Below are 12,239 nucleotides of genomic sequence, written 5' to 3'. Positions count from 1 at the left end.
GTAGAGTCGTTGGGATGGCGAGCTCTCCTAGGAACCCTCTCTCCTAGGAACCATTATTTGGAGAAGTCAAATTGGAAAATGCAGGGCAATTTAACTAGCTGCTGTGTTGGCCAAACAAGGCACCCCTCTGGCCAAACGGGGGAGCAGGGGCCCTGGTGCTGCCAGCTGCCCTGGGGTGTCGGGGACGAGGCAGGTGGGAGTCTAGACTCCGGGGACGGGGACCTAGAAGAATCCGGAAGCGTAGGGTTGCTTGCCCTGCAAGCCCTGTGCTGGCCAGATCTTCCCTGGACCAGAGGCCTCGTTCTTGCCTGCTTCAGAAAGCACCCAAGACTTGCATTTCTACCACATTTCATAGAGATTAGTTCTGGAGACAGGGTTTCATTGTCCTCGCCTAGTTTTTAACAGAGTCCATTACAAAAGGACTCCCCATTTCATCCCGTTAGTTCTTTCTAGGGATTAAGCCATAATCCTCATCCTTTATAAAGTAAGGGGTGTTATTGTCCTCAGTGGCAGCCGGGATGTGGCTTTGCAGTGCTCTGGAGGGCTGGGCCAGCCTGTGCAATTTAGTTGCTCCCATTTATTCAGCATTGATCCCAAGCCAGGTTCTGTGCTCAGCCCTTTGTCTATTTTATGTCACTGAATCCTTATTACGACCCCGCAGACCCGTAGCACTATCATCTGCAATTTCTGGACAAGGAACTCGGAGGTTGGGCGACTTTCTCCGCCAGTCGGCTTCCAGCAGGATTTGTAGAGAAGCACCTTCTCAGTGCAACAAATACAAGATCAGAATCTCCCGGGGGCCAGCGCTGTGGTTAAGACACGGCCTGCAGTGCCAGCACCCTATATGGGCACTGGTTCAAGTCCCAGCTGCCCCACTTCTGACCCAGCTCCCTGCTGATGAGCCTGGGAAAGCAGTGGAGGATGGCCCAAGTCCTTGGGCCCCTGCACCCACTTGGGTGACCCAGAAGAAGCTCCTGGCTCCTGGCTTCTGCCTGGCGTAGCCCACCTGTTGCAGCCATTTTGGGGAGTGAATCAGCAACTGCATGATCACTCTGTCTTTCCCTCTCTGTCACTCTGCCTTTCAAATAAAAAAATCTTCTTTATACTTTATGAATTATTTTTGAGATCTCCGACCCATTGTCTCTCCAAATGCTCCTAGCGGCCAGTACTAAGCTGTGGTCAGAGATAGTTGGTGGGAACATAACCCAGGTCTCCCATGTGGGTGGCGGGAACTCGGCGGAGCGGGTGTCACCTGCTGCGGCCGAGGGCACTGGCAGGAAGCTGGAGTCAGGAGCCGGCTGGGAGTCAAAGCCACGCCCTCCAGTGTGTGGGACAGGCAGCTTGCTGCTAGGCTCAATGCCTGCTCCCTACATTTCTTTCATATGAAATACCTTTTTCCAGATATCTTAATTGTATTTTTCTCATCTTGAATTATGTCAATTAAAAAAATTTAAAGATTTATGTATTTGAAAGAGTTACAGAAAGGGAAGGAGAGACAGAAAGAGAGAGGAAAGAGGGGGAGAGAGAGAGAGAGAGAGAGAGAGAGAGAAATATCTTCCATCAGCTGGTTCATACCCCAAATGGCCTCAATGACCAGGGCTGGGCCAGGCTGAAGCCAGGAGCCAGGGGCTTCTTCCAGGTCTCCCACGTGGGAGCAGGGGCCCAAGGACTTGGGTCATTTTCTGCTGCTTTTCTCAGGCCATTAGCAGGGAGCAGGGTCAGAAGTGGAGCAGCTGGGACTTGAACCCATGCTCATATGGGATGCCCGGCGGCTTTACCAGCTACACCACAATGTGGTCCCCTCAATTTCATATATTTGCATTTGTTAGGCTTTTCCTTTATCATATTCTCTTGTGCTTCTAAACTGGTCTTTTTCCTGTAGATCTGAAAAATTCTGTATTCTATTTTGTGGCAGTTTCCCTGCAACTACATTTTAGTTAAATTTTGGAATGGTTTTTAGAATGACTACTTTCTCATTCCTTCAATTTTGTTTAAGTAGTTGGAGCCAGTTCTGGTCTCCCATTTTATGCATTTCCATTTTCTGTACTTTTTGCTTATTAAAAATTTTTATTTCTTGTTTATGATTGGTGATTTTTTGGTATTTTTTTAAGGTTTCAAAGTCTTCCTGGACAATTACGCTGGGACGGATAACAATTTACAGTAAGTCTTCGGCATAGGACTACAGACCATGTTCCTTTGCACTAAGGACAAAAGCATCGCGGTCGCGCTCTCGCGTGTCCGCTGCGTGGGCTTTACGGGCGCCCGAGCCCGGCGGAGGGCGGGACCGTTGCCTGGGAGACGAGGCGGGGCGGGTCTTGTGTTTCTACACGGCGGCCGGAGCCAACCGCCGGCGCTTCCGGGGGCGGGAGGAAGTGAAGGCGCGGCGCCCGACGCGACGTCCAGAAGCCAATCAGAAGGCGGGGCGCCTATTCAAATTACGGCCCCTGCGGGAGTTGGCGCTGGGGGCCGTGAGAGGCGTGGGGACGGCCTCGAGAGAGGGGGTCCCCGAGACGTGGGCGCTGAGGGGAGCCGCGGCGGTGCGCGCGCCTGGGCTTTGCGCAGGACGCTCTCCCGGTTCCTCAGCACGTCTGGTCGGCGGCTCAGGGGTCCCGGGAGGAGAGGCGGGCGCCGGGAAGCCGGGCTGCCGGGTTCGCCGAGGGGCGCCGCGGCGGTTGGCGTGGCGTCCGTCCCGGGGCTCAGCCGTGAGGACGACGGAGACAGCGGCAAGTTGGGTTTGGGACCGCGGCTGACTTGCCCTGCGCGGCTTCAGGTCGCCCGTGGAGCGCGACAGCCCCGGCCCGTGTGGATCCGTGTCGTTTCGCGATAGGGGGCTCGGGTTGTTTTAGTCAGGTCACGGCATGCTGATGGGGGCTTCGGAAGCCCCTCGGAACCGCGAGCTTCCGTGGCTTTGTCCTCGCTGTCGGTAGTCTGCAGGAGCTTGAGCCGGGCTGGGAGACGCGTGTGCATCGGCCGGGGACTCTGATGAGAAGTTGGGGGGGGCGGGGGTGGGCGGAGCTGTCACTGCTGTTCCCATTTAATTCAATTTAATGCCCTGTAGGGACTTTTGACTTGTATTTACATAAGCCCCTGTCTGCTTGTTGTCTGCCTGCTTACCTAGTGTTGCAGTTTTTCTCGACACGCGCACAATTAATTTTCAGCACCTGTTTCATTGACTTTGCTACGGATTTGGGATTGATGGGCCCGGTGACCCCGTCATTGTAGTTCCCTGTGCTCAACACGCATCTGCCAGGTGTTTATGGAAGTCCTGTATTCCACGCTGCCAGTTGGGTACTTGGGGACTTGCACTTGCTACATCTTTAAGTCATTGGGCCAACCTGGCCTGGGTCAGGGGTCATCTGTGTGCTCTTCCAAGACTGAGGAAATGAGAGTAGAGGTCCTGTCTTTGAAAATTGCAGCTGGCTCTCTCTGAGGGCCTGGTGCGTATGGGGACACAGGGACGTAAATTCTTTTTTCAGTAATGCTTGTAAATTCTTTGAGAGGAGAGATTTGTCTGAGGTTGCTGGGAGCCGTATCTGCGTTGGAAACTAAGATTTATTTAGTCTAATGACTGTCTCTGGGAAGTGTCCTACACACTGGAAGTTTCTGTTTTTAAAGCTTGTACAATCTAACTTCTTTTTTTTTTTCTTTTTCTGTAGGTCAGCAGGTATTTCTGGGACGTGGTACACGAGAGATGGTTGGAAATCGAATGGACATCCAAAGGAGAGTTTAGGTCCTTCAGCAGCGCTCTTTTTAATAACTTGCGGTTGAAATGGCTGCTCTTGATGGAAATAGCAGTGACATCCTCGGTGTCCCTGCGTCGTGGAGCGCCCTCGCCCACGGTAGCAGATTTAAGCTGCCTCTGAAGTCACAGCCGTTTCAGTGTGAAAATGGCGACCCGTTATTGAGATCTGCAAGTAAAGCCAAAGACACACATAGCTCCTATGTTATTTCTGCCTGTAAAAAAACAGGAGATGCCCCTGTTACCCCCAGTCCTGTGGGTAGACTGACGCTTCAGAGAAGAGCTACAAGGAACAAGGAGTCATCTTTGCTTGGTAGTGAGCTGGGAGACACTGCCGAACAAGCGGGAGGGAGGCGTCTTACGTTGCAGCGTCGTGCTAAAGCAGAGTCTGTGGAACAGTGGAAAAGAACGCAGAGTGTGAGGCGGGAAGCAGAAAACGTCTGTGCTCCTGAAGGCGCTAGAACCAGCGTAAAGAGGGCAAATAATGATCCGAGCGCTTTTGTCGCATCTTCTGGTCCTTCAGCCAAAGACCTAAAAGACACTGCAGTGGCGGCTGCCGAGAGATGCAGGGAACCATGTCCTGCTCCCAGCGGGGCAAGTGACGGTTCTTCACAGAAGCACTTAGGCAGTGGGGCCCCCGCGGGCCCCCGGGGGCAGACTGAAGTTGGTAGGGTAGGGCACCTGGCAGCGAAGCCAGTTCAGAGCAAGTCGGATAGCAGAGTGTCGGGAACAGGAAGCCTGTATCATGGAGGTATTGGCAAGCACGTTGCAAAAAATCCAAATCAATTTGGAAGCTTAGACAGGAAAACACCCACTAAATTTTCAGCAGAACATAACGTGACGGCGAAGGGCAGCGTGTCGCAGCCTAAGAGCCCGGCTGCGTCGGTACTCAAGAACAGGACACAGAGCCTTCACCTTAAACAAAGGCCGAAAAGTCCTCCTCCTGAGGGCAGGAGGGACCGGGCGCCAGAAGAAACACTGCCTCCCGAAGAAGAGCGTGCGATTCTGAACGCCTCTGTGGAAGCCGACACCTGCAAAGTGGAGAACAGTCAAGTGACAGTGGCAGTACGCGTAAGGCCCTTCAGCAAGAGGTAGGGAGCCCCTCCTGGAGTCTACTGAACTAGAGATGTTTGATTTTAACTTCTCTCTGCCTTTGGAAAGTGTCCTTGTGCACCTTCACATTTGTTGGCAATATCTTTATAGAGAGCTTTTAGTGATAACATGTTGATAACTTAAAATGAATTCCTCATTTTTTATATGTAAGTTGCTCTAGATACTGCTCTTTAAGTTTGTGCCACTTGAGTCTTTAATGCTATCTTCTTTCAAATCTGCAATATATGTTGGAATCTTCTACCTTTCCATTAAAAAGAGCTACGATTGGTCACCCATTCCACCAGAGAGATCTTCTAAAACCCTTTTCAGATTGCTGGTCATCTTCATCTCCATCTGAATAATCAATAGTGGTTATGAAAGTAGTGATTCATCAGTTTGTATTTTGGTGAAAATATCCCCAGAAGTGACTGTATGCGGGACAGTCGGAGGTTGGGGGCAGCTTGAGAAAGTCAGCAGAACTGTAGTTTCTAACTTGATGCTGTGTATCTGTGCAAGTTAGGAGAGCAGGTGGTGGCTGCTGCTTTAGGAAAGGGCCTCCAGTTTGAACCTAACGGAGTCAGAGCAACTTATACAGTGCTGGAAGGCCTTTTCAGTGAAAATGAGTTGGAGACAGGAGAGAGCAGGGAGGGTTTGATTGGAGAAGGTCCTGAAGGCTAACTGCAAAGCCTCAAGAACTGTGCCAGAAAGAGCAGCTGGCAGCGAAAAGCCCGAGGTGAATGTGTAACAGGGAGAACTTTGTAAAGGTCAGGTGCCTGGTGCAGGCTCCTCAGCCAAGCCCAGAAGGCTCTGGTGTGCAGTGGCACCTGGCAGGCTGAGGCGGTGGGTGGCTGATAGACAAGGTCTGATTGAGAGCAGAGTCCGGGGTGGGCTGAGGGCAGTGAGGAAGGGGCAGATGGCTATCTGGGCAAGAAAGATCTTGAGTGGGAGAGAGAGTTCTGTGCTGGCCTGAGCTCCAAGAGGATGCGCATGAAGATTCGTGGTTTTAAGGGAGAAGTATTAGAGGAAGGAGGACCTTTGGATTGACAGTGATGGCAGTCAGGAGCCAGAGGAACTTAGGATTCCAATATCTATTACACTGAGTTTGTGGCAGTTGTATTTTGGGCCAGCTTTGTATAGATTTGTACCCTAAAACTTCTTTATAATAACAATGTTTCCAGATATGAGTAGTCTGTAATAGGTGAGATGGGGAAAGGTGTATTTCAAGAGGAAAAAAAAAAAGAGAAAAAAATCTTGTATAAGTAGGTCAGGTTTACTGATGAAGAATTCTGGAATTCTGTTTTCGTCTTTGAATGGTGATGCTGGAGCCCACTAGAATTATGTTTGCTCATCTACATTTTCTTCATAAAGCTAAAGAATTGTCTTGCCTTGAAGAAGTGTTGGACTTAGTTTTATGTGAATAGTGCCCATAGTAATGACAGTAACTTGATTTTTTTTCTTTGTGTTTCTTTTTAGAGAAAAGATTGAAAAAGCATCCCAGGTGGTCTTCATGAATGGGGAAGAGATAATTGTGGAATATCCCGACATGAAGCAAACTTACACATTTACTTATTCCGTGTCATTCTGGTCTTTTGATGAATGCCATCCTCGCTATGCTAGCCAGACAGCTGTCTATGAGACACTAGCAGCACCGCTCCTGGAAAGAGCCTTTGAAGGCTATAATACCTGTCTCTTTGCCTATGGGCAGACTGGCTCTGGAAAGTCGTATACGTAAGTTGTATTACACATACGGTTGTCCAGGAATGTTTACATCTTTTGTGAGAAGCGGCATGGTTAATAGAAAAAGAATGTGGTCTGCAAACCACACAGATCTGGGCTCAGGTCTCATCCATTTCATAGACGAGTTCTGTAAATTTGGGCAAATTTTCCAACCCCTGGGCTTCTGTTTACACGAGATAGAGTTGACCTTGAAAGTAGTGTCGGCTCCATTTTACTGTAACTTCTGTTGCTGTGTGAGCTGCAGCCCAGAGAGGCTAGCTTGTGGCATTGTTATGAGGGTCAGAAATAAGAGATAAATGGAAGCTATGGTCTAGTTCCTGTCCTAGAAAGAGGTGCTCAGAATTTTAATAGCAGCTAACATTCGTTGAGTTCTTACTGTATTCCAGGCACTGTGCTAAGGGCTTTGCTTGTACTGTCTCACAGTACCCTCTGGATTAGATACTTCTATTCCCTTTTACAGAATAGGAAATGGAGGTTTGGTGGTGCTGAGTGTCTTGTCCAAGGTCACAGAACTAGTAAGTGATGGAATTAAGACCTAGACTTGAGCAGGGCTAGCTGTAGAGCCCAGATTCATATATATTACCTGTGAGACCTGATTAGGTTATTTTCCGCTCCCTCCCCAACTCATTCTCCACAGGTCATTTTTTCATGCATCTTTTAAAAAGATTTATTTATTTATTTGAAAGGCAGAGTTACAGAGGCAGAGAGAGAGAGAGGTCTTCCATCCTCTGGTTCACTCCCTAAATGGCTGTAACGACTGGGGAGCTGAGCTGATCCAAAGCCAGGAGCCAGGAGCTTTTTTTGAGTCTTTCATTTGGGTGCCAGGTCCCAAGCACTTGGGCCATCTTCCAGTGCTTTCCCAGGCCACAGCAGAGAGCTGGATCAGAAGTAGAGCAGCTGGGACTCGAACTGGCCCCTATATGGGATGCCAGCACTGCAGGCAGCGGCTTTACCCTCTATACCACAGTGCTGGCCCCCACAGGTAATTTTTTAAAACCCTGATCTGGGCATGTGTTGTGGTGCAGCAGGTTAAGCCTCTGCTTGCAACACTGGCATCCCACATTGGGATGCTGGTTTGAGTCCCAGCTGCTCTGCTTCCAATCCAGCTTCCTGCTAATGCACCTGGGAAGGCGGCAGAAGAGGACCGCAGTATCTGGGCCCAGAATACCCATGTGGGAGACCTAGGTGGGGTTCCTGGCTCTTGGCTGTGGCCTGTCCCAGCTCTAGCTGTTATGGATGAAAGATCTCGCCGTCACTCTGCCTTTCAAATACATAAATATATACACATTTATAAAAATCTTTAAAAAGCCTAAACTAATGAGTATTACTTCTCCCTTGTTCATGATGTATTTTTCAGGATGATGGGATTTAGTGAAGAACCAGGAATAATTCCAAGATTTTGTGAAGATCTTTTTGCTCAAGTAGCCAAAAAACAAACCCAAGAGGTATGTTCAAGTTCAAATCAAAGTCATGACTACCAAGGAAATATTTAAGCTAGGATACAAAAATATCGTTCTAATTTCTAGATCATCCCTTTGGAACAGTGATACAAAGAGTGAAGGTAGGGATTCCGAATTCCGAATCTTTTTTTTCCTGGGAACAGAGAGTGATAGAGGGGCCATTTATTCTGTCTTTACATTTTTTGCTTTATTCCTTTTGTGTATGTGTTGTAGCTCTTGGTGTGGTAACTGTGCCGTGGCCTGTGTCTCTGCAGTCAGGCAGATGCACAGACTTACCAAGGACAGCCGGCAGTCTTTTGAACAAGGTGAAGCAGAGAGAGTAGTGAAGTTGAGTCTGAGCTCAGATTCAACTTTTTTTTTTTTTTTAAGATTTATTTATTTATTTGAAAGACAGAGTTACAGAGAGGCAGAGAGAGAGAGAGAGAGAATCTTCCATCCGCTGGCCCACTCCCAAGATGGCTTCAACGGCTGGAGCTGTGCTGAGCCGAAGCCAGGAGTCAGGAGTTTCCTACACAGTCTTCCACACGGGTGCAGGGGCCCAAGGATTTCCACCATCTTTCGCTGCCTTCCCAGGCTGCAGCAAAGAGCTGGATTGGAAATGGAGCAGCTGGGACTTGAACCAGCACCCACATAGGGTTTTGGCACTGTTGGTGGTGGCTTTACCTGCTGTGCCACAGCAGTGGCCCTGAGATTCAACTTTGAAAGTTTTGCTTTTTTCTTTGTACCATACCTGAGCAGTCCGTGCTGGCTTCCCTTTTCATGTGTTCGTTTCGATATTTACTACATTTACAGAGTATCTGCTGTGGCCAGGCCCTCTGTTAGACCAGGTTTTCTTCAAATTTGCTTGATTATAAGGATCCCCAGGGATGAGAAAGGGGCAGCCAGTGTGTGTGAGATTCCTAAAAATCTCCTGGAGATCCTGAATCAGTTGGTCTGGGGTGCAGTCTGGTATTTATAATTTTCCCTAGTAATTGTTATGATAAGGGAAGTTGGGAAAATACTGTGCTAGATTTGGAACTTTGGAGTTAAAAGACTGAGTCCCTGTGGCCAAGAGAGTATAATGGGAGAAATGGGCCAGTGAACAACCCAGTTCTATCAATTAGCTAAATGAAATAGTGTGATGGAACATGTCTCTGTTCATTTTCTGTTGCTGTAACAACACCACAGCCCAGGTAATTTACAGGAGAAGAGAGTTGCTTCTCACATTCTGAAGTCGATATCAAGGTGCTGGAATGTGGTGAGGAGCTCTCTGCTGGTGGACAGCATCACTTGATGAGAGGGCAGGCATGCGCAAGGCCAGGTTTCTCTTCCTTGTCGTGTGAAGCCACTACGAAGGCCCTGCCTACCTAATCACCTCCCAAAGGCCCCCCTCCAAATGCCATCAACATGAATTCAGGGATTAAGTTCCCAGCATGAAGTTTTTGGAAGACACATGCAGACCGTAGTGAACATGTGAGGACATGTAAGATTGGAGGGAGATAGGTTTTCTGAAAGGAGGGAGCAACTAAGCTTGCTTTTTGTTTTTGTTAAAGAGAACTAGTTGGCTCACTTTTTTTTTTTTTTTAAGGATTTATTTATTTATTTGAAAGTAGAGTTACAGAGAGGCTGAGGCAGAAAGAGAGAGGTCTTCCATCTGATGGTTCACTCCCCAAATGGCTGGAGCTGGGCCGATCTGAAGCCAGGAGCAGGGACTTGGGCCATCTGCTGCTGCTTTCCCGGGCCATAGCAGAGAGCTGGATCAGAAGTGGAACAGCTAGAATTCAAACCAGCGCCCTTATGGGATGCTGGCACTGCAGGTGGCGGCTTTACCTGCTGTGTCACAGCACCGGCCCCCTGAGCTTGCTTTTGAAGGAAGGATGCAGCAGTTACTACCTTGGGAAAGAAGAAGAAGCACATTCTAGGCAGACGGAGTAGACGCGCAAAAATCTGAAAACAAGGAAGTACAGAGCCTTTGGGAATCTATAAATTGTTTACTTTGTTTTGAGCATGAATTTGAGGGCGGAGGGTGACAAGAGATGAAATCAGAGAGGCAGACAGAACTTGGCTCATGAAAGGCTTTATAAAGCATGCTTTCTTGAATCTAGAAGGTGAAGGATGGATTTTTAAAAATTTACTTGAGAGAAAACAGAGAGCTCATGCTGTCTGTTCACTCCCCAAATGCAGGGCTGGAGCCAGGAGCTATTTACTCAATCCAAGAATCTCATGTGGGGGGCAAAGATCCATAGGAAGCCATCACCTGCTTCCTCCCAGGGAGAAAGCTGGAGCTAGGTGCAGGAATCAGATCCAGTCACTTTGATAGGAGATGTAGACATCTTAACTACTAGGCCAAATGATTACCCTGGTGGAAAGAGTTTAAGCAGGAAAATAACAGTCATATTTGCTCTTTAAACACACACACACACACACACACACACACACACAGACATGCACGTACCCCACTGGCTGCCATGTGGAAATCAGATTAAAGGGAAGTGGGACTGGATGCAGAGAGACCAGTTGTGGGTTTTGAGCTATACAAGACATGACAAGGAGTCACACTGGTGACAGTGGGGGTGGAGATCTTAGTAGGTAGAACTGATGAGACTTGAGTATTGGGAATGGAGGGTGAAGGAGAAGGGACTAGTTTCTGCTTAGAGAGCTAGACTAGCTTTTGACGGGAACCTGAGAAGAAACGCAGAATTGAGTGTATGCTGAGTTGCGTCTCCCTGTGGATACAGTGCCCTCCCGTTACTTGTCTCCCCTGAACCTCGTACACAATGCTTCCGTGGAAAATAAGAGAGGGAGGAGAATCAGTAGAAACAAGGTAATCTGGAGAATTTCAGATCAAATGTGATTCAAGTCCAGGTTTAGTGGGAATATGTGAGTGAGAAAACTGGGCTTAAGGGGCTGAATCCTCTACTGGCTGCTTGAGATTTTAGAAGGAAGTAGAAGCTAGGGGAAGAGAGAGAATGAGCTCATACTCTCTGAGAGAGAACATCAAATAGAGACAGAGGGCTGTGGAAGACATCACGTAACGGGCTCAGTTTTTTTGTGGAATGGCTTTATCACTGAGGGAGGTGTTGAATTGAGCAGCTGACTTTGAAGGTAGGTTATTTCAGTTTGAATTCAAGCTCCGTACCTTCACTGGCAGTGCGATCTTGAACAGTTTACTCAGCTTCCTTCTGAGTCAACATGGAGAAGAAAACAGATGATGAGGTTAACAGAACATCTATCTGGCTGTCTCACCCTCTGTTTACCTTACTCACGTTCTGTTACCCTCTACCATCCTCAGTAACTCCAGAGTTGGTATAACTAGTCTCTTAGTTGGGCTCATATGTGCCAGCTAGGACTTAAAACATCAAAACATAGATGAGCTCATACAGTCCTCAAACAAACATGAGAAAGGCACCGTCACCCTCAGCATGAGCTAGAAATGCAGGAACCTCAACGGAGAAGAATGGTCCTCTGCGTCGTGGCCCTGGTCACCTGTCCTAACTGGCTCCCTACTACAGTTTTCCAAGTCCTCCCGGAACACTGAGTACATGACACCCTATCTTATGTAGAAAAGAGGTTTGATGAATTCTGAGCTCCCCCCATGCCTGTATATCATAGGGTTTGTAAGTGACCTCACAGTCGGTTACGCGACGTTCCCATGTACCTGTTCTCTTCGGAAGTGCTCTGTTCTCCCTCGACACCAGCTGTAATCTGCTCGTGCTGTGTCGCCTCTCATTAGGCTGCAAGTTCTTCCGCTGTCATTTCAGATCCTCCCACAGTTCCTAGAAGAGTGCTTTGCACCTAGTAGGGCACAGTAAGTACTTGAATTGAGCCTAAATCTCTCTGAAACTCCTTTGAAACTTCTACTCATTGGTATTGGGTGCTTGCTGACTCACTTCTGAGCCAGTTGAAGAAATGTATTTCTCTAATAGGAAACTCCCTCTTTTGTCCTCTCTGCCTTATCTTTTTGAGTCTTTAGGAGAAGTAGCTCAGTGCTACTTAGTCTGCTGATCGCTTTCTCCCCATGAGGAAGGATTATTGATTTAAGGTCCCATCTTAATCAGATCAGTTTCCAGTTTCCTGTCCTGAGCACATGCTGTGCTCAGAGGGAGCGGTCCTACCTGAAGAATGCTCCGCCCAAGTCTCCTGTCTCACACTCTGTTTTCTTTTCCTGCAACCTCTCTGGCCACCCTAATTTCTTCCTTTTCTGGTGTGTCATTTATTTATAGTTATTACTT

The 12,239-nt window shown here is 48.2% G+C and overlaps 1 protein-coding gene across 1 annotated transcript in view; it reads left to right on the top strand.

Annotated features, from left to right (window-relative positions):
- The first annotated feature begins 2,414 nt into the window (after positions 1–2,414).
- Positions 2,415–12,239, top strand: part of KIF14 (kinesin family member 14) — a 70,471-nt gene continuing 60,646 nt past the window's right edge. Inside the window, exons 1-4 of the mRNA XM_017347875.3 lie at positions 2,415–2,723; positions 3,657–4,830; positions 6,305–6,559; positions 7,926–8,013. Of these exons, the coding sequence (XP_017203364.1) occupies positions 3,770–4,830; positions 6,305–6,559; positions 7,926–8,013 (1,404 nt within the window). The 5' untranslated portion in view covers positions 2,415–2,723; positions 3,657–3,769. The remainder of the gene's footprint in view (positions 2,724–3,656; positions 4,831–6,304; positions 6,560–7,925; positions 8,014–12,239) is intronic.

This window comes from Oryctolagus cuniculus, chromosome 13 (assembly GCF_964237555.1).
Source record: "Oryctolagus cuniculus chromosome 13, mOryCun1.1, whole genome shotgun sequence".
Taxonomy (NCBI): domain Eukaryota; kingdom Metazoa; phylum Chordata; class Mammalia; order Lagomorpha; family Leporidae; genus Oryctolagus; species Oryctolagus cuniculus.
The sequence above is the reverse complement of the archived record's forward strand: the minus strand, read 5'-3'. Positions and strand labels throughout refer to the sequence as shown.